This window comes from Lutra lutra, chromosome 16 (genome assembly GCF_902655055.1).
Source record: "Lutra lutra chromosome 16, mLutLut1.2, whole genome shotgun sequence".
Lineage (NCBI taxonomy): Eukaryota > Metazoa > Chordata > Mammalia > Carnivora > Mustelidae > Lutra > Lutra lutra.
The window spans coordinates 427,912-453,716 of record NC_062293.1 but is presented as its reverse complement, the minus strand read 5'-3'; the positions used below and the strand labels follow the sequence as shown (position 1 = coordinate 453,716).

General features: G+C 52.5%; 1 protein-coding gene across 1 annotated transcript; it reads right to left on the bottom strand.

Annotated features, from left to right (window-relative positions):
- Positions 1-976: 976 nt before the first annotated feature.
- Positions 977-24,880, bottom strand: WDR45B (WD repeat domain 45B). The gene is made up of 10 exons (XM_047706837.1): positions 24,660-24,880; positions 17,670-17,744; positions 12,540-12,641; positions 9,200-9,287; positions 8,025-8,119; positions 5,184-5,374; positions 4,528-4,613; positions 3,593-3,694; positions 2,729-2,850; positions 977-2,361 (listed from the first exon to the last, which is right to left on the bottom strand). Exons 1-10 carry the CDS (start codon positions 24,724-24,726, stop codon positions 2,255-2,257), a joined length of 1,035 nt encoding a protein of 344 aa, XP_047562793.1. The 5' UTR covers positions 24,727-24,880; the 3' UTR covers positions 977-2,254.
- Between the last annotated feature and the right edge of the window lie 925 nt (positions 24,881-25,805).

Here is a 25,805-nt window from a genome sequence, read left to right as displayed (position 1 = left end):
ACCGTGGAGGGAGAACTTGTCTGTGTCCCCCTGATGCCCATGCTCGGGGCCAGCAGGACTCAGCCACACGAGGAGACGGAAGGCGGAGGCCCCGGCTCCCAGCAACCCCTCTCTCTACACAGAGCTTCGAATCGACGGTTATCAGTTTGGAGAACACTTTTGGCTCTGTTCTATGTGAGCCTTCAGAAGGTTCAGTGTGCTGGGGACACTGCTCCTCCCCACACCTCCCTAGAGGGGTGACTCAAGGTCACAAGCACGGGCCTGGGTGGGTGCATTGTGTCTGACCGCCTCAGCCTTCCAGGCCCTGGACTCTCTCCGTGGGGCCTGTCCTGGAGGACAAGTGGGGCCTTCACCATCCCAAGGGAAAACTCGCAGGGCATACACCGGGGCTCCTTGCAGGTGGCCCGGGATGTCCTAATTTTGTGAAGGATGCAAGGTCATGCCCGGCGTGGTGGAGCCAGGACCATGCTCTCACACTGGACTCTCCTAGGGCGTGCTAGAACATTCTGGGCGTTCCAGATAGCGCCTCTCTGTTGTCCGCCCCCCGCCCCCCCCCCCCCCCCCCGCCGCCAGCGCCGCAGCCGTCTCCATGCACAGGGTCACGGCTGTGGTTTCTCACACAACGTGCTTCCTGGTTTCCTGCACAGCTGGACACGCCAGAGGGACTCTACTGGGGGAAACGTGACCTAGTAACGGTACGAATGTGAAGGACCCTCCGAGCCTCTACGCACGGTTGGGGCTGACGTGTCCGAGGGGTCATCCCAACACGGACCGGGTGCCTGCCCCAGAGGGAGTCCCATGTGCCACTGCGACAGCGGGCACAGCTTGCCCCCCAGACCGTACACGGTGCCACTGAACGTGACGCTCTTCACCCCTGCTCACAGGCGGGAACGCCGACGCCAGAAGAGGTCGGCAGATTTGAAAACTAGGGTTTGGTTCTATAACATACAATTCTTTTCCCCTGACGGATACAGAGTACAACAAAATTAGTCACTTTTATTTAAAAGAAACATTACAAATAAGTGCAAAATTAAACTTCATGATTAAATACATACAGAAGTACACGCATGCTGTACAGTGAAACCCACAGTTAGCAGATTACGCAACAGGAAGAGAACTGGCAGGACGCGGCGCTGCCGCCGCAGACGCGACGTTTGCAAACCTGGAATCAAAACCGCACAACTGGGTTTCCTTAGAGGGGATCCGAGAAAATGACACACATACCTCTGGGGGTACTAACAATATAGAGCCCATAACCTGTTTAGTCACCACGTGTTAGAAAACTTTACCGTGCCTCTCCTCGGAGCGCCAGCGGAAACGACTCGGACCGACGGCGGGGCCGTGCCCGGCTGGGCCTCCCGCTCCTGCCCAGACGTCAGGCCTGCGCTGCCGCAATGCCCAGCCTTTCCCTCCACAACCTCTAAATTAAGTGACGCTTTCCTCGGGGACTGATCCTGACGGTCTACGTTGTTCCTCTGCTCCCTGCACACAACGGGGAAACTCGGGCGGCCGGCGGGGCCCACAAAGCACTCTGCTCGCCGCGGGCGCCCAGCCTGGGCCTCAATGCCGACGGCTCCAACAGACAGACGGGGACGGCCGCACCACAGGCTCACGACAGGCACGGACAAGACCAGGACGCTGGCTTGCGGGGAGACGCCCACCCTGTGCGAACGTGGCTGGCTCTCCTCGCTTCATCTTGAGAGGAGAGAAGGAATTCCTTTCTCCTTTTCTAAGGCAAGCTGCTGGTATTATTGTTCTATTTTAAAATCTGGTGGTAACGTAAGAACTCACATGGACATGTCTGTTCATTTTCCCATTACAGACTCAGTAAAAATGATGGAACCTGTTGCCAAAACAAATTTCCATTTGTCCATCCTTTTGTCAACCCAGTCCCTACGTGTGCACGGAGCCCCCAAGCGCACGGGGGGCAGAGGCGGGAGGGCGCAGCGGAAGCACGGAAGCTAGCATCACAGCTCAACTACGGGTCGCGGGCCAGCAGTCGGGCCCGGGCAGCTCAGAGCCACTGAGTGTCTACACTGCCTTGATGATGATTCGTTCTTTAATACTGGAAATGGGAAGCCCTGCTCAGGAAAAGAGACAACCACAGAATGGCTTCAGGACCAAGGGCCCGGGGCAGTCCTCTGGCCGCTAACCCATGAGGCCCAAGGGCCCCGGCACCAGCCCCAGGGTCTGAAGGGCACACTCGGTGCTCCGGAGCGGCCGGCCGTGGGTGCTGGTTGCACTCCCAGCGGAGTCACAGCTTGTCATCGGTCATTTCTAGAAACTGCGCGTAGACGTCCCGGATGCACTCCCCCTTGGGGTTGAAGAGGAATTTGTAGTAGCTGCCGTCTGCACAAATCGCTGAGACAGAAGGAGACCGTTTTACTCAGCAGCTTCTGCCCTCAACGTTAACAAGCAGACCTCCCCAAGCTCAACTCTAAATGGCCTTGCTCTGGGCAGCAACACAGAGTGAATGTGGGGAACAAGGGACCCCCCACTCCTGACTGAGCACACGTGTGGCCAGGAACCCCGGCTGCTCTGGGGTGGAGCCTGCCTTCGACTCAGGTATGGAGGGATCTGGTCATCAGTTCAAAGACCACGTGACCTGCCCCCCCCCACACACAACTTCCTAGGAAACCCCAGAGGGCGGGAAGGGGGCTGCTGTCACCCCACATGGCTGCGCCCCCAGGAGAGTGAGCACGGGGCGGCCAGCACAAGGACCACTTACCAATGACGGCATTTGGCTCTGTTCCAAAGGCACAGATGCACGGAGAGCCTGAGGGAACCTGAAACTTGGAAAAACTCCACTTGGAACTGAAGTACTTTGGAAGGAAACTGGCTGAGGCCAGACTAGGAGGGCAAGGGGGAGAGAAAAGGCAGTTATGTCTCCGTAAGAAAGGTGAAAAAAATGGCTCTCTCATATGGCCTGAGCCCAGATACTTTAAATTCTATTTTTTCTTTTAATTTTACTTCTCACATGAAAAAAAAGCAAAGTGCTTACAAATGACTTTATGGTAATCCCAGGAAGCACCAGTACCAGAAGGGGCACAGGTTTCTACTGTGACTAATTTGCTAAGCATGGCAAACGTGAGGACAGGCACCAGGGTTTAGGGGCAAGTCCTAAATCCCAGGGAAGGTGACTGTACCCTAATCGGACTCTGGGAAAGGAGGTAAAGATGAGGCTGGAAGGAGGTAAAAATGACATCCATTTCCACATCAGATACTGCGGACCCCAAACAATGCGCAGCTGAGGGACACCAACCCCTGCGGCTGAAACCCTGTGTCTAACTATTGACTCCCCAAAAACTTAACTCAGGGCCTACTGTTGACCAATAAAAATTGGTCGGTTCACACCTTCTGTACGTTCTGTGTACCACACATCCCGTATTCTTACAAGAAAGCTAGAGAAAAAAATCCCAAGGAAGAGAAAAATCTATTCATGGCACTACGCTGTACCACGTGTCACGGCCTGTGGACGTCACACCTGTGCCGTGCAAGGGTCCGCCGTGCCCTGTCACGCAAATGAGCGACTGCACTTCCCACCCAATGTGCCTGAGGGAGGGGTTTGTCCTCTTAACTGTGGGAAACCTACCTGGACTGTTTATTCCTTTTTGGATCTTCGGCAGCAAAGATGTGCACTGTGCCGTGGTCACTGGACACGCAGATGAGGGACGCGTCCGGGTTGAAGTTAATGCTACAGAGGAATCAGAGGCCGCTCTGGTCTCATGTGGATGCAGAGAAACCCCCCAACTGCAGTGCCACACTGCCACAGGAGCTGGCGCCTCGAGACTTGGTCTTCTTAAATTCCACACAGCAACCGTAAGCACAACCTCCCTCCATTCAGCAGCCCGCAGCGCTCTCCACGGAACCAGAGGGTCCACACTGGGGAGCGGGCTTCCTGTGGCTACCCCTCCATACCACTCAGGTGATAGCCCTGGCCCCTGGAGGTGCAAGCTGCCCTCTGGAGGGGGCATCACTGGGGCTGGGCAGGCCCCCACCCTGGCTGGAGAGGCCCTGCGAACAGACACAGAGGAGAGCCCCCCCAGGGCTCCACGGGCACAGGCACTAAGTGCAAGTTCATGCCGTGTTTATCGTACAGCCCCAAATGCCGCCCAGCACTCGCCAAGGCCACAGACGCAAAGCATGAAAGCCCACCCCAGCAAGGGGTCCCCCACGGCAGGGCCGCAGACCCCGAGTGATTACAGAGGAGCTAACAAGGTCTCCGGTGTGTGTCTTAGAATACCACGGAAAAAATCAGCTGGAGGAGCAGTGGCGAAGAAATAAAGCTGGCGAGTACTGACGAACACGGAAGCAGGGTCCATGACAGTTAATTACATTCTCTTTAACTTCCGTCCATATTCCCATAACGATTTAAAGCTCTTCCTAATAAAACAAGCTGACACCAATTCCCTAAGAGCAGGCAGGGGCCCTGATTTTCCTTCAGTCCAACAGGCAGCATTTCAATGCCGTCAACCCAAAGCCACGGCCTCTCAAGGCAGACGGGGCGGGGGCGGGGTACTTTCTTACCAATAAATATTGGCTGCTTGAGATCCTCTCCGTAGCTCCTGGATTAAATGCCCTGATGAAGTATCAAATATTCTTATAAGGGTCCCCTTTGAAAAACAGTGAAGTGTTTTATTATCACTCACAACCTTTTAGTTTTTGAAATGAATATTATACTCACAAACCCATCAGCCCATACAACCCCTTCCCAACTCACCCTCCTCATCTAAAACTCCACTTCTCCCTCCGCTGTACCCGAGAATAAGCTGGTGGCCCTTCAGTCTCACAGCCCTGGATAGGAGCCCAGAGCCCTGGGTGCCAGCCCTCCACTAACCCCTGCCTCCCCTGCCCCAGCAGACGCTCTTCCACAGCCGGGGCAGGCATGTTCCTGGAGGGCTACTGTTCTCGGTCGAGAGAAATGACACCTTCATGGTAATTCCCATGGCCAGTTAGAAAAAGGAAGTGACCCTGCTTCCGAGATACGAGGCTCCATCAAGTGAAATGACTTTCCAATGGTCTGTGTCAACTACGACTTGATTCCGAGAGGGTGGCCAAGAACCCGTAGGGAGTCAGAAGCCACAGGGAAGGGCCGGCTTCCCACAGGGCCACACTCTAGGTGGCTGGGAGGACGGGGCTGCTGGGGCAGGTGCACAGCTTGAAGGGGAGGGACGCGCACTCACTTTCTCAGACGCGGTTGCGATTCTTGTTCCCTGCAGGTTGAGAGCAACGCAGCTCAGGACGCCCTCGTGGGCCGGAATGTCCACTGGCGGCTTCTCCGTACTAGCCAGGTCCACGAGCTGCACATGGCCCGTGTGCGTGCCCGGGAAGGCCAGGAGGGAGTTGTTACTGTTGGGGCACAGGACGCAGAGGCCTGACGGAAGATGGAGAGAGCCCATCAAGCATTCACGACTGCCTACGAGCTTCTGCCTTACCCCAACAAAACCCATTCTGTCTTCTCGCTCACGAGGAAAAAAAATACATTAGACTTACATGTTTTCATTTTGTTTTAAAAATGCTTTATTTATCTCAGTGAGAGAGAGAGCGTGCACAGGGTGGGCAGGCAGAGGGGCAGGGTAGAGGGAAAGTGAGATTCTCAAGCAGACTCCCTGCTGAGCCCAGAGCTCGAGGTGGGGCTCGAGCCCATGACCCTGAGATCTTTACCTGAGCTGAAACCAAGAGTCAGATGCTTAACTGAGCCACCCAGGCACCCCCAGGGGTTTTCATTTATAGCAGAATCACGAAATCTTTTCCTTAGGTATTAGAGGGCCAAACAAAGCGAACCCTGTGAGACTGCCTCATAACCGGACCATCTGCTGAACTTGTTCTTAAATAAACTTTGTCAAATATCCATCTTCCGTGGTACTAGCCACTGAGAATACAAAATTGTGAAGTATAAAAACTCCATTAACAATCGCATAAAATCCCAAAATACTTAGGTATTAATAAATTAAACAGCGCTGTATAAGACATTGTAACAATGTAGAAGAAAACCAAATTTCTGATGGACGGAGAGCTGATTGGATCTGACCTACTGTGGTCACGGCTAGAATCGACTCTGCCCGCAGGTCACTGTGGTCATAGTCAAGCTGTCTGCAGGCTTTCTGAACGAGCCGACCGACACTAGACGTTATAAGGAAAGGCAAGGTCCTAGAATAGCCAAAATTTTTTTTGTAACATAAGAACAATATCGGAGAACTTATACTACTGAGTTTTAAGATTTTAAGAATTATTTCAAAGCTCTAGATACCGGGGCGCCTGGGTGGCTCAGTGGGTTGAGCCGCTGCCTTCGGCTCAGGTCATGATCCCGGGTCCTGGGTTCAAGCCCCGAATCGGGCTTTCTGCTCAGCGGGGAGCCTGCTTCCTCCTCTCTCTCTGCCTGCCTCTCTGCCTACTTGTGATTTCTCTCTGTCAAATAAATAAATAAAATCTTTAAAAAAAAAAAAAAGCTCTAGATACCAATTATAATATTGACATAAGGACATATCACTGGAATAGAACAGAATCCAGAAAAATCTTACACTTACTTGATTTAAAAAAAAAAAAAGGCACCAAGATAATTCAAGGCAGAAAAAAATAGTCTTCTTAACAAATGGTACTAGAAACTGGATATTCATAAAGAAAAATACAAATCTGGGCCTTTGTCTCACGCCATATGCAAAAAAATAGATTAAAGACCTAACATAAGATCTAAAGCTTCTAGAAGAACACATAAAAGAAAATCTTTATTTTGCAAAAAAAACACAAACTGAAAATATCTGCAAAAGTGACAAAGAACCTTATCTAGAATATACAAAGAATTCTTACGACTCAGTGAGAAGATAAACAATGTTAAAACAGGAAAAGATGTGAACACACCCTCAAAAAAAGATGTCTGAATGGCAAAAAGCACATGACAAAGGGCTTAACACTGCCAGTCCTCAGAGAAATGCAAGCGAAACCCCAGAGACATACTATTCCCTCGGTCACGGCAACGCCCCCACGTTGAAAAGAGGGACAGTACCGAGTGCTGGGGCACGGGCTGCTGCAGTCGGCTCTCCTGGATCACTGTTAAGTTCAGATCATCTCCTGGTGGGGGTACAAGAGGACCCCGCCTCTCTAGACAACAGGTGTATTTTATTAACGTGGACACAGCGTCACAACACCATCTCCAGTATTCACCCGAGAGAAAGAAAACAATTCCTCGAGGCAAAGACGTGTCTGCACCGACTTCTGTTCGCCACGGTCCGAACGCTGGAGGGGATAAATGACCCGGCAGACCCACACTGTGCAATGTCACGTGGCGGTAAAGACAGAGGAAGAACACACACACCACACCTGGAAGAACTTGAGGTCTAGGCAGCGAAAAGAAAGACCCGAACACAACCGAGAAGGCAAAACCTGAAGGCCAGGTAGGGAAGGGGGCCACCTGGGACTCTTCTCTGCTGCGGTGGCAATTACACAGCTGCTCAAAGTGACTAAATATTATCCAACAATATAGTCAACACGAGTGAGTCGTATGGATATTTTAGCTCAATAAAGCCAGAAGAAAAACACTAAAAATTTTAAAAAGAAATTAAGGTGCAACAGTGAGGAACAAAGTCACATGCTAATCCTTGCTCCGGAAGAAAAAGGGAAGGAAACCCCTCAGAACTCAGTGAAAACACACAATTCCAAGGTCGCCCAAGGAGCTCCTGACCTCTTGACAATGACTGGCTGACAATGATGGGAGGGGGGGACTCCCCTCACGCTACCCCTGACAATGGTGGGAAAGCAGGTCTCAGCCTGGCAGGCCAGGTGCTGGTGTGACAACATGGCCTGGAGAGCTCACCCGGACGGCGGCGGTGGGCACCAAGGGAAAAAGGCACAAGAGGAAGAAAGAGAAACCTGTCTCCATCAGAGTGCCCCCATCGAGTCTCAGGACTCATCCCACCACGGCAGTGCCACTCAGAGAGACCTGCCCAGGAGAGGGCACCCGGCACAGGTCCCCACTGGACACAACATCAAAGAGCCAACTTCCATCATTACTCCTCTGCATTTCTTACCTTTAGGGTTATAGCAGGTTTCAAAGACATGCAACTGATGGGGGTTGTGTGTGAATGTAAACACCTTAATCATTGAGTCCAAAACAACCACAATTCTAGAAAGAAAGAAAAAAATCAGAATTCCTATTCCCAAAAGCGAAACTCAAACATTTTGTGATTTTTGTTCTTATCATTTGAAACTTAGAAATGGTCCAAAGAGCACAGACAGAAGGATCATTCTTGAATCAGAGCCCTGAGCAGGCAAGGTCTCTGGAGGTTGGTCACTTACGAGCCCCAGGGGGAGTGGCCGGCACTGACGGACAAACGCCCCTCCCCTGAGCACCTGGGTACAGGCGGACTAATGGACCTTCCTGAGGGTTAGGGACATTTTCATCAAATATTTCATCTAGAGAAGAACCAAGTTGAGTATGTAGAGCAGAAAGTATTTTTTTATATGCTTTTAGATAAATCCGGATAATTTAGGAATGCTAGAAACTGGAAGGTCCTTGGATTTGGCTCCAGGATTTGCGTTATTAGGGGGAACCATCAACATCACTGGAAGTCACAAACCTAAGAATACAAATATGATAGTCCCCTACTCCCATTCACCTTGTTCAACATCTCTGCCCCTCCCACATCGGAGTATAAGATGTAAATAACACCAAATTAAAATCCAAATTAATGAAACTCTATCTTGCTGAACTTAACAGTAAAAACTTCTATGTTCTCCTAAACACCATAATGGCAACGGCTAAGAGGAGCCTGTTACTTCCAACAGGTGACAGCAATGCCACCATCTCGTTCATAAGGGGGCTCTGGATCTTCCTTTATCTTCCAACTGGTAACATTTATTGAGGCAGCGCGTGGCAAAGCTGGACTGGGAGCAGGAAGGCTCAAGCCTCGTGTCCTCAGTGGGAACCTGCTGGACAGGGACCATCCTCTGAGGGACTGAGGACCACCAGGGGCTGCGTCCAGGCACCGACAAGCCGCTTCTAAGCGATCTGGGGAAGCCCGTAAAACGCACACCTTCTTTGCAGCAACACAGAGAATGCCATGACCTTTGGGTCGTAAACTACAATCACCACATTTGAAGACGTGATTTTCCCAAACACATTTCTTCCTTCAATATGAAAATATTTCAGCCGTCTTCAGAGAAAGCAACTATTCCACTTTGAAAACTAAGACAGCAAACCTACCGATCTCGCCGCAGCTTCACTGCTTTGACTTCTGTAGAAAATTCTATTTCAATAACAGTCTTCTTTTTCAGGTCATCCCAGATCATCACTGCAATTTCAGAGAGAACTTATGGGCACACCAGTACACAGGCAGCGGGGCCTCGCAGAAGCGTCCTGACCTCACGGGTCTCTGACCAGCGGGAGGTGCTGCTCTCCCACTGCCCAGTCTCAGACCCAAGGGACAGGGGCGGCCCACCACTCGCCAGGCTGTCTCTGAGAGCAGAGCGCTCCCCCACTCCCCCCACCCGGCTCTTCCCTTCCAGCACCCCGGCCCAGTCTCCCCACCGCCCCACACGCACTCCTCCTTTCTGCCAACCTCGCCTAGATTTCGGGCGAACTTCTCCCCACCCCTCTTTTCTTGGTTCCACCTGCCTGAGCCAAAAGCAGGCCTGACCACAGCTCCTCCTGGAGTTCTAGAGACACACCTGGATCAGGCAGAAAAAGAGAAGCTTCCGTGTTAATGGGTGAAAGCCCGGGGCTGGGGACTTCTCTCAGCCCCAGCCTGACCATTCCTGCTCGTCCGCCCCACAGGCTGCGTGCGCCGCCGGCATTACGAAGCAGCGGTCACCACACCCCAAGGGCTGAGAAAATTTACAGACAGCCTGAGGACGAGGACGGCCGCACTGAGCTGGGGAGCAGGCGTGGGGACTGCTCTATCTTCTGCACCTTTCTCTTACAAAGCTGTCTAGGGGGCCGTGAGGTCAGGGAACGTAAGCTTCCTCAGCAGGCCGTGGGCTAGGGGCCCCAGGGTAGAAGGCGATCAGTGTCTCCCCCAAACGTCCTGACACCATGACCACCACGAGTCCTGGAGGTGGGGTTCTGGAGTAAGTTTTGCCAGAATGGACTCAGTGACCTCCATTTCATATCAAGAGATAACAACACCTATGAGAACTAACAAACTTTTATGGAATTATTTACTATTGAAGAGATTAAAATTAATAACCATCCAAAAACAGAGCAGACTTCTGTTGTCACCCCTTTAAAATGCCATCTTTGGTAAATCTCTTCATTCCCAAAGCGGGCTCCCCTCGAAGTGCCCGGGAGCGCCAGCAGGTCAGTATGTAGGGCGGGACCTCAGTCCACGGTCCCCTCACTGAGACCATAACCTGCCCACAGAGGACGCGGGTACACTCGACCCTGCAGAGAAGCTCGAAAGTAAGCTTCTGCAACCCAACACCACAACGTCTGCCGTTCAGAACAGACGTAAACTGGCCCTGTCCAGAGAGAATCCCACAGAGGAGCCACGTCAACGGTGTCACAAATCCGAGTAAACTCGATTTTCAGAAATTTCTGTAAATAGCATGACAGAGCTCCAGAACCAGCGGCTCAAATTCTCACTCACAAAAGGAAGTGACCAAACACTGCCACGGGCAGTGAGAAAAAGCCACAGACCCAGGTGACCTTCAGCTCCCCGTGGTCTCCATGGGCTGCAAGCCGCCATCCTGGTGTGCTGGAAATTCTCCATACACACCCAGGATTTGGCATGTCTGCCTTTTAATACAGTTCCTGAGAGCAAAAGGTAGATTCGGTAATTCTGGAATTCTCCTCCTTCCGTCCTCTAAGCTCCTAAGTAAGAGGAGGCCTTGGAGCTCTGCCTCAACAGCTCTGTGGGCTCGGCCGGAACCTGCCTGTCACGCAGGGACGACCAGTCTCCTCTGGTCTCATTCTACTGTCCTCCACAAACCGAAGACACGACTTCTTCACATCTCAACACGGTGTCTTAATTTGTAACTATTAAAATAGAGTAGATTCAGGTAGTGATTTTGATGTTACTGAAAAACCACGGTGCCACCAGAAGGGCCGGGCTCCCCACTCTCTTTCCTCCTCAGTGATCACTAGCACGCGTCATGGCAAAGACAGACCCCAGTGGCAGGACTGGTGCCCGCCCCCAAGCAGCCGGGGCAAGGAATTCCAAGTAGGCTCCACACTCAGCATAGAGCCCAGCGTGGGGCTCAAACCCACAACTCTGAGATCAAGCACCAGATGTCTAACCAACGGAGCCTCCCGCATCCCCATCCCCGCACTCTGAGCACGGTGGCCTCTATGTCACTTCTGGACGGCCTCTTTCTGAACTCCCAAGCCACAGGCTCTGCTGGCAACGTGCCAGACAGCAACCCAGGCTTTCTACCCTTTAGCCCTGGTTGTGACAAGCTGGAGGGGTCCATGCACACCACCACAGGCAGTTCCACTCCCCAAGCCCACTCACGCTGTCCTCCAGGCTCCTCTCAGGGCTGCAAGCCAGGGCCCCAGGGCCTACCAAGGGTCATCCAGGACTCTACACCTTTCCATGCTCACCTGACTCCCCCCCCCCCCGTCAGACCTCCAGCTCATCCTTACACCGAAAGGCACCTCCTGGAACCTTCCCTTCCTGCCCAATCTAGAAAGAGAGCTATCCACCCCTCCCTCCATCCCCACTCAGGAACCGATCATCAGAGGGTTCCAACCTCACAGCCCTCCAGGCTGCGGGTTCACCAGCACGTGACTCGGACAGTCCCACTTACTTCTCTCTCCCTATCCCTCCCTGTGAATGAGGGCTCCCACTCTGCCATTTCCAGTCTCACACACTGCCTCCAAACTAGAACATTCCCAAACCAGAACAGGACTGTTCTCCTGACCACACCCTCAGCCGGTATGCAAGACCCCCTGGGTCTGTCCTCACCCACCTCCAACATCCACCTGCCCCTCTCCTGGTGTCACACCCTGATTTCTTTCCCCCCAGCAGATGCCTGGCTTTACAGTATGAAGTACAGGCCGTGGTTAGTAAAGTTTCTGTTTCTCCCTTACTTTAAAGGCTAGACCTTTTACGCCACAATCTCTCTGAACACCCAGAGACTTACACACACACCAAGAACAATACTTTCTAACCCTAGAGCTGATGCGGTTTCTGTTCTACGTGACAGCAAAACTGATGTTTCTGTGAGTCCATGGCTCTCGGTCGGAAAAATACCCTTCCTACCCCTCACTTTAAAATGAACACATAATGTTTATGATACCAACCCACAGGTGGGTACCCAGAACAAAACGGGGTCCATAGGCACGGCATGGCCCCTGTTTAGCCAACATTAATTGAAAAGCACATGCTTTATGTCGATGGGAACAGGTGACCCTCGCTGCACACTTTTCTCCTGTGAACACCAGAGACAAGACTTTCTCTCTGGGTGCCTCTTGTTGGTGACGGGTCCTTCATACCCCACAGGGCCACCAGGGAAGAGCAAACAGAGCCGCAGACAGCAAGATGCTCTAGAAAGTCCCACATGTCACAGCATGGGCGGCAGGACCGTTAAGCCCACTGTCACTTTACCTTTGTTAGGGGGGTACTTCGGCTTTTTCCCACCACCGACTAAAGCTAAATAATTACAGCGAAATAACATCTCCACGTGGCCAACTCCGCCTTCCAGAAATTCTGAAATGAAATTGAAAAAAATTAGTATGTATATTTTGCCAATTAAATATAGAAAAAAGGGGAAACGTAACACGCGGCATCTGACTTTAGTCCGCAATCTATATGTGCCCGCCAACAGAATGAGACTGCTGGCTGGCTAGGAGCGCGCTCTGGACTTCCCTCAGCAGCCCATCCTCACAAGCTGTGTTTTCGGGTATAAATGCTGAACACCCAGCACCCTACAAAGCCAACGTACCAAACGTATGAAATATCTAAAGTCATATTTTAAGGGGTAGCCAAAATCTCTAAGCTCTAAGAAAGCATGCTAACTGTGGTGGCTCACTCGTTAAGCGTCTGCCTTCACCTCAGGTCATGATCTCAGGGTCCTGGGCTCAGCCCCACGTAAGGCTCTTTGTTTGGCGGGAAGCCTGCTTCTCCCTCTCCCACTCCCCCTGCTTGTGTTCCCTCTCTCGCTATCAAATAAATTTTTTTAAAAATCCTTAAACACCTCTTCCACTGGCTTGAAATGCTCAAAGATGCTGGTGAATTAACTTAAGAGGAAAACCTCAGCAGACTTCCGGATGTCCTCCATGACAAAAGGAAGACAAACAATGCTCAGTGGGGAAGGCAATGGGAACCCGGTGAGAAGTTTGGGGCTCAGAGAAGCAAACCCCACTCTGAATGGTTTCTGGCGCAGAGCAGGACCAGTGCGCACCCTGTTCTCCCTAGCTCTGCACCCTGGTCAGCTGCGACCTGGTCAGCTGCGACCGGAGCTCGTCGCCCAGGAAGGGCACAGCAAAGGGCAAGTGAGGAAGCAAAACCTCTGAAAGTTAGAAGTTAACAGAAGATCAGTCACGGCTCTTCAAGATGGTTCCAAAGTTCATCCGCTGGCTCTGTGAGCAACGCAAAATTCAAGGCCTCATAGAAACACCAGAAAGGACTGACTATCCCCTTGACCTGGGAGCGACACAGGACTGAACCGCACGGGGCCACTTTTATGCAGACTTTTTTTAACAAATACAGTCTGATACTATAAATGTATTTTCTCTTAAAGATTTTCTCAACAGTATTTTATTTTCTTGAGCTTACTTTATCGTATGAAGACAGTATATGATACACATCATATACAAAATATGTGTTAACTCTTATCAATAAAGCTTCCAGGCAGCCGCACGCTATTAGCAGTCAAGTTGTTGCGGAGTCGAAAGTCATACATGGGGGCACCAGGGTGGCTCAGTGGGTGAAGCGTCTGCCTTTGGCTCGGGTCATGATCCTGGGGTCCTGCAATGGAGCCCCAGGTCTGGCTCCCTGCTCCACAGGAAGCCTGCTTCTCCCTCTCCTTCTCTCTCTGCCCTACCCCTGCTTGTGCTCTCTCTCTCAAATAAATGAATAAAATCTTTAAAAAAAAAAAAAAGAAAAGAAAAGAAAAAGAAAAAGCCACACGTGGATTTTCAGCCGCAGGGTGGGAGGAGTGGGTTAGTGTGATCGCTCCCAATTCCTGGTTGTTCAGGGTCAAGAGCAATGTTGTTTATGTAAACATCTGGGGGTCTTTCTTCCAGTGTTTTATTTCAGATAAAACCCTTTAGGTATAATTAATGAATCAAACAGTACTTGTCTGTATAAAATAAACACATTTTGCCAGATTACCCGACAAGAAGATTTTACCAACTTCAACTGTACCACTGAGGTCCTGAAACGGCCACAGAACTGTCTGCTTCTCCACAGCCAAGCCAAAGCTACAAGCTACCATGTAACACCCCCACCCCCACGACAATCCACTCACTCCCTCCACCTCACAAGCTTCCCACTTCTCTCCAGTCCCTTCATCCCGGACATGCTGGGGTGAGCACAGGAGCATGCGGCCCATTAGACAGAATGAGGACTAAGGCCCCCAACACACCGTCACGTCAGGCAGGTTGCTGGACTGGGTAATGTCAGGCATTGTGCATGACAGGTCACCTCTTATTTCCAGAAGCCCGTCTTACGCAGGACTGTATCCCTAGCCCCAGCGCAGCACCGGACACTGGAGGCTCCCAACCACCGCCCCGTGGGCTCGGGAACAGGCTGTCTTCGCCAGCGTCCCACCTCAGTCATGTGCTGCTCCTTCTCAGTCTCTACTTGCCCACATTTGGCTGCCAGCGTCCCATGTGTGAGCACTGGTCATGTAGAGGGAAACATGGGTGACACGAAGACAGGAAAAGGCCTCTGAACCCCTCTGCCCACCTTGCGGCTGTGCCAGCTCACTGAGCTCGAGCTATATGAGTTCCAATCACCTCTGCACTACGGAGAGCCGTATTTTTAAATAAAAGTGAAATTTTTTAAAACAGTGAAATTAACTTCTTATGAGTATCTCTTGGGTTTCTATCATCACTGGGTATCCTCCTTTATCCAAATGTATCGTTCCTGAACCTTCTTCCTAGCATATGCACAGATGTGAATCCGAGTCCTACCCTGGGACCCCACAGCATCACCGTGAACTCCAGACAGGCCGCCATTCCAAACAGTCTTCCCCGGGGCCCCACGGCTTTCCTGGAGCAGAGGAGAGCTGCAAACCCACCTGAGGTGTAACTAAGATGCAGGACCCTCAGCCTGGGAGGGAGTTGGGAGAAAGCTGCCTCCAACAGCTCCCAGTCCCTGCCGGCGGTGGGTGCACCGGCGAGAGGCAGCTCACGTCTAGTCCCACCTACTCAGTGCCACAGCCACATGGGACATAACAGGGCCGACAGCCCGGATCTGGGGGTGACCACGGAAGAAGCGCAGGCACACTTCCTCCCTCCTCCTTTAGGAAAGCAAACCGCAAGATAAAACAGGAACCAGATCCAGTCTGTTTTCTGGCACATTTTAAGTTGCCAGAAATGTAACAGCAGACCAACCTACAAGTGCGCAGGGGCGGACTGCTTAAAATACACCGTCAAGAAGCACACCGCTGCCCCGCCATGACCCTTTTCAAACTCACTCCAAGCTAAGCTTAGGGACAGACTTCCCCAGACGCCGTTCAGCTGAGCAGCAAGAGGAAACAGTACTTGCCCTCAGCACGAGAACGACAAACCCTTCTGGAACTTAGACTTTTAAATGCTTCTTCTCTAACATGTATTTTTTTAGTTTATTTATTTATGAGAGAGAGAGAGAAAGTGCACACGCAAGCAAGGAGGGAGTCGGACCGGGAGAGGGGGAAGCAGACTCCCCGCCGAGCAGGGAACCCAATGCAGGACTCAATCCCAGGACCCCAGGATCATGACCTGAGCTGAAGGCAGACACTCAACTGACTGAGCCACCCAGGCGCCCTAACATATTTCTAGAAGAAATCCTCAATTTGTTATAAACATTTCATTAATTAGGAAATAGCTGTCAATATATTGCTAATGATTCAACTTCAAAGTAACTCCTAAATTTCTGGGTCAATTTAAATAAAAAGTATTTGCAAGTCAAACTGTTTCAAAGTATTTTGTCACTATCCATATAAAGCAGAGTTGTCTTAATTCACTAAGCAACCAAAAAAATAAATAAAAGTCAGCCTGCTATAAAGTCAGACTCCTATCACAGCCCACAGCGCCCACTGGCCCACTGAGCGCACACGGCTGCTGGGCTGACAGGTTAGGAAGGCACAAGCTAACGCAGCACTCAGTGCTCGGGCCCAGCTCTAATCTAGGTGTTTTCTCCATTCTAATTCACTGATCTTCATGATAATCTTAGGAGGTAGAGAGTTACCACCTTTCTTTTACACGAAGAAAGTGAGGCCAAGAGAAGGGGAGGCACTTGCCCAAGGTCACAGAGCAGCCCGGCAAGGGGGCAGAGTCAGATCCCTCCCAAACAATGTGGCCGAGAACCTGAGCCCTTAACTACCAGCTATTCTGTGTCCCTCTAATAAACCCACGTCACACACCTTGATTTGCAAAGTCAACCCCTACACGTAAAGCACCAGTTACTGCTCTCAACCCCAGGGCTGCGGTACAAACACTGCATCTGACAAAGGGGTTCCGCGGTCAAGAAGACTAATGAAAGCCCCTGACGCTGGGTCACTAGTTGTTGCAATGCAAGGGGGCTGCTGGGTGGAATACTGAGACGTACAGACAAGAAATAGTCCCAGCATCAGAAAACAGAACTTGTGCACTGAATAAAGACCAAAAGCACAACTGCAGCAAGGCAAAGGGCGTTCCCGTTTTCTACGACTCATCTGAGACTGGTTTGTCTGTCAGCAGTGCTTTATTCTCCCAGCAAGCAGAGAGAGCAGGAAACACCAAAAGTGTCAGAAAAATACCTTGGAGTAAAAATAAATTGAAAAAATTCTAAATTTTTCCGGTCAAATGGCAAAAGGATCACCATTATCTTAGTATTACCAGGAGAAGTCCTGACTCCACTTGAGAAGCTTCTGAAAACTTGTATTCCCTGAAATCGTAACTTAAAACACTGAGATACGTAAACAGAAGCAACTACGACTTACTGCTACAGACAGTATTTTCTAAGTGGTCATTTATCAAGAGTCAAGAGTCCCACATACTGACGGACACCCATCACTTGAGTCCTCTACAGCTTCACATTCAGCAGGGAGAGAACGGGTCGCACCAACTACCCCGAGCTCTCCCGCAGGAGCCAGCAAGAACTGAGAACATGGCCAAGACGTAGGACGCTTCAAAGTCCACATCCCCTGGAGAAATCAGGGCCACATCTGCAGGTGGATCCACAGGTGGATTACCCCTGCACCCCGTCTAGGCCGGCATAGAGCCATGAACCTATTTACTTCTTTTTTTTTTTTTTTTTTAAGATTTTATTTATTTATTTGACAGAGATCACAAGTAGGCAGAGAGGCAGGCGGGGCAGCGGGGGGGAAGCAGGCTCCCTGCTGAGCAGAGAGCCCGATGTGGGGCTCGATCCCAGGACTCTGGGATCATGACCCAAGCCGAAGGCAGAGGCTTTAACCCACTGAGCCACCCAGGCGCCCCTGAACCTATTTACTTCTTGAAACCAGACCTGTCTCCACCAGCTGTGGGATAAAATGCAAATTCTCTGAAGTCTGGAAAAAGGGAGGAACTATGAAATGTCAACTCTTACCTTGTTTCTCTTTTTCTTTTAGCGGATCAGTGTTATAGACTCGGAATCCGTTTTCCATCCCACATGCAAAGCATCCTAAAGTGTGAGAGAGAGAAAGAGACATTAATCGATGCAGTGGGACCTCAGCTGAGGGCGCCGGGGCCCGAAGCAGCAAAAACAAGGGGTCTGGAGAAAACAGCCTTTCCTAAGAGCTCTTGCAGACGCTCCGAGCACCCGGGTGTGGCCTGCCCAGGCCCCAGCTCCCCTCCTCAAGGCTGCTACTCAATGACGTGCACAACCTGGCACGTACTCAGTCACCTAATGTGAAAAAGAGCCCTTGCAGTCACTCCAGCTTCCCCCTGCAGGGCCCTTCTCTGGCCTTGCTGAAGACCAGCTCTGCCTGAACACTTAATTCCCCGAGAGGGCTTCACCAGCTACCTCCACAAGCCGTTCTGCCACCGCACATTTCCCTCAATACCTGCCTCTCGCTAACGCTCGCCACTGGCGTCCCCACTCCCAACACATGTCTTGAGTGCTGTGTGTCAGACACCCAGACCTGGAGCGGCAATGACGGAACAAGAAAGTCCAAGACAGCTGCGAGTGACCCATCCCAGCAAGTGTGGACACAGCAGACCAGGGCAGGGGAGGAAAGGGCTGCTGCATCATGGCCTTCCAGAAAGTGGCCTGAGGTCTCTCATGACCTCCTCCCACCTGTAAACAAGCCTAACCTTGAAGCCCCAGTCACGGTCACACACCAGGTTGTTAATAGTCCAATTAACATCCACCGGAACAGCCAAAATGGCAGGAAATGCCAAGTATGAAGCCCGTCTGGAGGCATGGGGACTCTGACCCTGCTGGTGGCTGCCAAACCGGTGCCCCCACCCTGGCGCACTGTCTTCGGGCTCTAGCACGACTCCTGGGCACTGTACTCCTGGGCGCACGCGCCTCACAGAAACAACAACACAGGTTTGCAAAGGTGTGTGTCAGAATGTTCACAGCAGCCCTACCACAGCCTAACAGCCAAAAACTGGGAACCCACCCAAATGCCCCCCAACGGCAGACTGAACTGAGACACGGTCACACAAAAAACTGCGACGCATCCCGGAGGATAATCTACAATACTCGGCAATACGGAAAATGTCTCACAAACGTGATGCTGGATAAAAAAGCCAGGAACGAAAGTGAAGTACAGAGACGGGCAAAACGAACTACACCACCGGAAGTCAGGCTGGACAGGGCAGTGACTGGAAGGAGCACAGGACGGCCAGGTGTGCTCAGGCTGGAAAACTCATCAAGCTGAACACTCTTTGGGGGCACGCTTTTCTGGAAGCACAGCAGCCTTCACTGAAAAGAAGGAAAGGCATTACGAACACCCCAGGTTGGCAGCCCCTCTCTTAAGAAGTCTAGGCATCCGTCTGCAGCGACGCGGATGAACTAGAGGGCACTGTGCTGAACGAAGTAATTCAGTCACAGAAAGACAATTATCATACGATCTCCCTGATACGAGGGATTTGAGAGGCAGGGCGGGGGGTCCTGGGGGGAAGGGAGGGAAAAAATGAAACAAGATGGGATCGGGAGGGAGACAAACCATAAGAGACTCTTCATCTCACAAAACAAACCGAGGGTTGCTGGGGGTGGGGGGGGAGGGTGGTTGGGTGATGGACACTGGTGGGGGCATGTGCTATGGCAAGTGCCATGAAGTGTGTAAGCCTGACGAGTCACAGAACTGCAGCCCTGCGACAAATAATATGATATGTTAATAAAAATAATTAATAAACAAAAGAAGTCTAGGCATCATCCTTGCTATGTTCACACAACTTTGTCCAACAGCTGGGGACCCCACAAGCCCCAGGGTCAGCCGGTGGGGGGCAGCCGGTAGGGGGTCAACAAGGCACTGGCCTCGCTGCGCGGTGCTCTCCTACACATAGGCACACCACGTCCCATGCTGCTTCACGACCCTGTGCGTCGTCCAGTCGAAGGTTTGAGGCAGCCCTGCCTCTAGCACCTCTACCCGCACCACTCCTCACGGCAATTCCTCACTCGTGTCTCCGTGGCACATTCTGATAATTCTAGCAAGAGTGCAGACTTTTCCATGAGTATGTTTGTTATGGTAACCTGTGATTAGTGATTACGACTCACTGAAAACTCAGATGGTAGCTAACGTTTTTTAGCAATGAAGTATTTTTTAATTAAGATATGTACACGGGCACCTGGATGGCTCAGTCGGTTGGGCCTCTGCTGTCGGCTCACATCAAGATCTCAGGGTCCTGGGATCAAATCCCGTGTCAGGCTCCCCAAGTGGGGAGCCTGCCACTCACTCTGCTGGTGCTCTCTCTTGGAAATAAATAAAATCTCTTTTAAAAAAATTAAAGTACATACATTTTCACAATGACACTACACACTTAACAGACTGCAGTATAGCGTAAACATAATTTTTACATGCACTGAGAAATAAAAATATTCATTTGACTCAGTTTATTTTGACAGTCTCTCTAGCGCAGTGATCTGGAACCAAACCTGCAGTATCTCTGAGGTGTGTGTGTACAGATTACTCACATACGGCCCATATGCAAATACTACCACCACCTCCCCCCCCCACCCCTGCCCCTGTCCCATAGCTACAGTGAAGTGAGCCAAGGACAGCAGTCTATGGCCTCAGGTCTTGGTCCAGGCAGAATAACCAAGTGTATAAAGGATATATACACAAAAATGTGAGTTTCCCAAGGGAATAGAAAGAAAAATTATAGAAATGTACACCTCAACACTCAAGAGTCTCAAAAACCATCATGCCAATTATTTTTAGAAGATAAAAGTTTGAACACTTAAAATTATGACTAGGGGCACCTGGGTGGCTCAGTGGGTTAAGCCTCTGCCTTCAGCTCAGGTCATGCTCTCAGGGTCCTGGGATCGAGCCCCACATTGGGCTCTCTGCTCGGTGGGGAGCCTGCTTCCCCCTCTCCCTCTGCCTGCCTCTCTGCCTAATTGTGATCTCTGTCTGTCAAATAAATAAATAAAATCTTAAAAAAAAAAAAAAAAAAACTGGGGCACCTGGGTGGCTCAGTGGGTTAAGCCTCTGCCTTCAGCTCAGGTCATGATCTCAGGGTCCTGGGATCAAGCCCCGAATCGGGCTCTCTGCTCAGCAGGGAGCCTGATTCCCTCTTTCTCTGCCTGCCTCTCTGCCTACTTGTGATCTCCTGTCAAATAACTAAATAAAATCTTTAAAAAAAAGAAGAAGAAGGGCACCTGGGTGGCTCAGTGGGTTAAGCCTCTGCCTTCAGCTCAGGTCATGATCTCAGGGTTCTGGAATCGAGCCCTGCATCGGGCTCTTCACTCAACGAGGAGCCTCTCCCCGTTGAGTTACACGGCTTCTCTCTCTCTACTTGTGATCTCTGTCTGTCAAATAAATAAATAAAATCTTTAAAAAAAATAAAATTAAAAAATAAATCAGTGTAACTATAAAACCAAAATGTAGTAAATTCAACTATCTATCATAAGTTTATAGGGAATTAACTTAAAGGTAACCAGAAGCTTAAGTATAAAGGCATATTTTTTTCCTTCAAAAATTAACTTGGTGGCTCAGTCAGTTAAATGTCTACCTTTGACTGGGGTCATGATCCTGGGGTCCTGGAATCCAGCCCCGTGTCGGGCTCCCTGCTCACTGGGGAGTCTGCTTCTCCCTCTGCACCCCACCCCCCGAGAGCTTGTGCTCTCTGTGTCTCAAATGGAAAAATAAAACCTTAAAAGAAACAAAAACAAACAAAAAAAGACAAAACCACTAACTTTACTTTTTTTTTAATATTTGACAGAGAGAGATCACAAATAGGCAGAGAAGCAGGGGAGGAGGGTGCAGGGGGTGGGGGGAGTAGGCTCCCTGCTGAGCAGAGAGCCTGATGTGCAGCTCAATCCCAAGACCCCGAGACCATGATCTAAGCCAAAGGCAGAGGTTAACCCACTGAGACACCCAGGCGCCCACCCCCAACTAACTTTACTTACAATTTGTTAAAATGAAAAGAGCTGGGCCTACAGAAGGATATTTTTCAGACAATTGAAATGTGGTCTTTTAAGAACCACAGCTGTATTTTATTTATTTCTTGAAAGAGGGAGAGGATCCCAAGCAGGCTCTGCTGGATCTCATGACCACGAGACGACCACGAGACGACCACGAGACGACCACGAGACGACCACGAGACGACCACGAGACGACCACGAGACGACCACGAGACGACCACGAGACGACCACGAGACGACCACGAGACGACCACGAGACGACCACGAGACGACCACGAGACGACCACGAGACGACCACGAGACCACTGCTCAAGCCGAAACCAAGAGTCGAAACCAAGAGTCGCATGCCCAACTGACTGAGCTACAGAGGTGCCCCACACAGCTCTTTTTCAAAAACAATCTGAAGGCGACTGGGTGGCTCAGTGGGTTAAGCCTCTGCCTTGGGCTCAGGTCATGATCCCAGAGTCCTGGGATCGAGTCCCGCATCCGGCTCTCTGCTCAGTGGGGAGCCTGCTTCCTCCTCTCTCTGTCTGCCTCTCTGCCTACTTGTGATCTGTCGAATAAATAAAATCTTTAAAGAAAAATCTTTGATAAAACCCTTATAAACATGTACAATCTTCACTGGTTTCTTAAATAATCAGCATCATTTTGAGCCTAGAATACTATACTGAAGCTTAATTCAAAGATTCCTCACTCAGCATCAAGGCAAGTATCATAAGAATGATTCTCTTGCATTAAATGACTTCAAGACACTAAGCTATTTGCTTTTCTAGACACAGAAAGTATCACGAGTTTTTATGGTTACCTCTTCCCTCCCTTACTACCAGCTAGCCATCTCTTTCCACTGAAAACATATTAGTTTTTTAAAGATTTTGTTTATTTATTCACGGAGAGTGGGGGACAGAAGCAGACTCCCCACCAAGCATGGAGCCCGATATGGGGTTCGACTCCAGGACCAGGAGCTGAGCCGAAGGCTGAAATATGCTGAAAACATATTTCTTAAGGAGTTGTTCTATCACTGTTAATTCCTTAAAGAGCTCTCAATTATTATCAAACCCATTAAAAAACCTACTGGCAGGTGCCTGGCTGGCTCAATGGGTTAAGCCTCTGCCATCGGCTGGGGTCATGATCTCAGAGTCCTGGGATCGAGCCCCACATCCGGCTCTCTGCTCAGCGGGGAACCTGCTTCCCCCTCTCTCTGCCTGCTTGTGATCTCTGTCAAATAAACAAATAAATAAACAAATTAATTAATTAAAAACAAAAACACCTTACTGGCCCTTCTCTAGTAATCAAACCCAAAAGTGTTCAGCTACATAATTGCCCAACGTCCAACATCTGGCCTCAGACTCATACCTCACTCATAACATGTTCTCCCACAATCCCTGCAGTCCCGCCCAACCCAAATCACCTTCTGTGGCTCAGCACCCACACCTGTCCCAAATCTTCCCCAGGCCTAACTGCCACCTCCTCCGAGAGCCCTTCCATGACCTCAAAGACTGGAAGGAAACTTGCCCTCCTCCAACGACGTGAACCTCCTAAGCCTAACCAGCTCGCCTCTTTCCGCCCGCCACCTTCTCCCCAGCTCTCCTGTGACACCACAATCAGCACCTGTGGGCAGGCTGGACCGATCCCCTCGATCCCTCCGAGCACAGCACAAAGTCAGCGCAGGCCAAACACAGCCACGCACCCCCCGTCCGTCCGTTTAAAACCGTTTCCACAAGGCGGGCCCTACAGCACCACCGGGATTCTCTCCAAAAACGAAGCTTCCAAAGCGGCCATGTGAAAGCTCTGCAGGTCTGTCCCTGAGCCGCAGCGGCCACCCCTTCCCCCGCGGGAAGCCGGTAACCCTGCCAGGGAGAGGCCGCCCTGCGCCCCGGGCCTCCCGCCCCCTCCGCTCCCGCATCCAGGGGCCTCGGCTGGATTCCGAGACGTGAAAACAAAACGCGCTTCCCCCAGCCAAGTCCTTCGAGGTCCGGACACAAGAGGGAAAAACGCGAGGGGAGTTCAGGGACCCCCTCCTCACCAGCGAGGACCCGCACCCCGCTGGCCCCCGTCCCGCCGCGTCTGCGTGCGCGGCTGGAGACAGACTCTGGGTTTCCGCCGCGGCCGCAGCTTCGCAGCCGGAGGCCCTCGGCGCGCTCGGGAGTAGCAGCGGCCCCCGAGCTAGGCCGTGGGGAGCCCCACGTCACGCACCCGGAGAGAGCCCGCGGAGGCGGCGGCCCGAGTGGGTGCGGCCGTCGCCCGCCCGGGAGCTCCAGAAAGTCCGAGGCGAGGGACACGCCCCGACCTCGGCCCACACCCCCCGCCCGAGCGGGAGCGGCGCCGGGAGGGCCGGGGCGCGAGGCCAGGACGAAACTGGGGGCGGCACGGTCAGGGGCCGCCTTGGGGGGAAGGAACTGGGTAGGGAGGGGCCGGTTCGAGTCGGGGGGCGTCCGGGGCGGGGGGAAACGGGCCGGGTCGGGCAGTGTCAAGGCAGGGGCCTGGTCGGGTCCGGAGGCTTCGGGGGAGGGGCCGGGCCGAGTCGGGTCGCAAGCGTCCGGGGAGGAGCGGAGTCGAGTTGAGGGGCGTCCGGGGGTGGGGAACAGGGCCGGGTCGGTCAGTGTCAAGGCAGGGGCCCGGTCGGGGGGCGTCTATGGAGGGACTGGGCCGGGTCTGTAGGCTTCGGGGGAGGAGACGGGTCGGGTCGTGGGGCGTCCGGGGGCGGGGGGGAACAGGGCCGGGTCGGGCAGCGTCAAGGCAGGGGCCCGGTCGGGGGGCGTCTATGGAGGGAGTGGGCCGGGTCTGAAGGCTTCGGGGGAGGGGCCGGGCCGGGGGGCTTCCGGGTCGGGGGCGCCCGGAGGAGGGGCCAGGCCTGGTCGGGGGCCTTCCGGGGAGAGGCCGGGTCAGGTCGGGGGGCGTCCGGGGAGGGGCCGGGTCGGGGGACGTCCGGGGGAAGGCAGGCCCGGGCGGGGGGCTCCGGAAGAGGCCGGAGGGAGGCCCGGGCGCGCGCAGGGGCTCCCTCACCGTGGTCCTGGTTGAAACCGGCATAGAGCAGCCCGTTGCCATGGGGGTTACACGGCAGGAGGTTCATGGTGCCGACGCGAAGAGTCCGCTGCTCCTCAGCGCCGCATGCCCTCGGGGAGGCCGGACACTGAGGTCCAGTCTGTCCGGCCGAGGCCGCCGCGCCGGAAGCGAGAGGCGGACGTGCGTGCGCGCGCAGCCAGGGAGCCGCGGAGCGCCGAGCGCATCCACCGGCGCCCGGCCGGGAGCGCCGAGAACGTCACGTGCGTGGGGGCGGGGCCTGTGCGGAGGGAGGCGGGCTTGGAGTAGAGGGGAGGGGCAAGACGGCAGGGGGCGGGGCGGGTCTGGGGCGGGGAAGCACCAACCGGATCCGAAGAGACTGGAGGGCAAGCCACCGGACACCGGACGCGGTGCAATTCAGAGGCAACCGCGCCCCACCCCGCCCCTCGCGGGCGGGCAGGGCCCATCGCCCCATATATAACTAGAGCCCCCCCAGGAATCATGGAAATGAGAGAGACTTTTTCTTATTTTTAATTGAAGAGATGAGTATTTAAAATAGTAACAAGGCATCGTAGGGTTTTTTAAGTAAAATGTACACAAAAACAGAAAAATGGTTGGAAGTGAGGAAGTGGAAGTATGTAGAAGTGTAGACTGCCCCCCATACAAACCTCCACAGGACACAGGCCTCCCCCCCCTCGCCAGGACACACAGCCCTCCCTCCCGGGACACACAGACCCCACAGGACACACAGTCCACCTCCCAGGACACACAGACCCCCCCTCTTGGGACACAGGACACACAAGCCCCCCTGGACACACAGCCCCCCTCCCAGGACACAGCCCTCCCTCCTGGGACACACAGACCCCCCCTGGACACAGAGCCCTCCCTCCTGGGACACACAGCCCCCATCCTGGGACACAGGACACACAAGCCCCCCCCCTGGACACACAGCCTCCCAGGACCCACAGACCATCCCCTCGAGGAACAAAGTCTGGACTTTTGGGCCCAGAGCAGCTGGACTGTGGTCTTACTCCAACATGAGGGGCCACAGAGACCAGAGTGGTGGCCCTATGAGCCTCTACTTAGTCCTCTGGTCTCTCCCTTACAGTCCCCTGTCCTATTTTCCCCTTGTACCTGGATACCCACAGT

Bases quoted from the DNA above. Each gene is read 5' to 3' on its own strand.
- WDR45B (XM_047706837.1), bottom strand. From the start codon at position 24,726: ATGAACCTCCTGCCGTGTAACCCCCATGGCAACGGGCTGCTCTATGCC. The intron at 12,642-17,669 runs GTAAGAGTTGAC...ATTTCATTTCAG, and splicing joins AAAAGAAAAAGAGAAACAAG to AATTTCTGGAAGGCGGAGTT. The intron at 4,614-5,183 runs GTGAGTGCGCGT...TGTTTTTCAAAG, and splicing joins TCGCAACCGCGTCTGAGAAA to GGGACCCTTATAAGAATATT.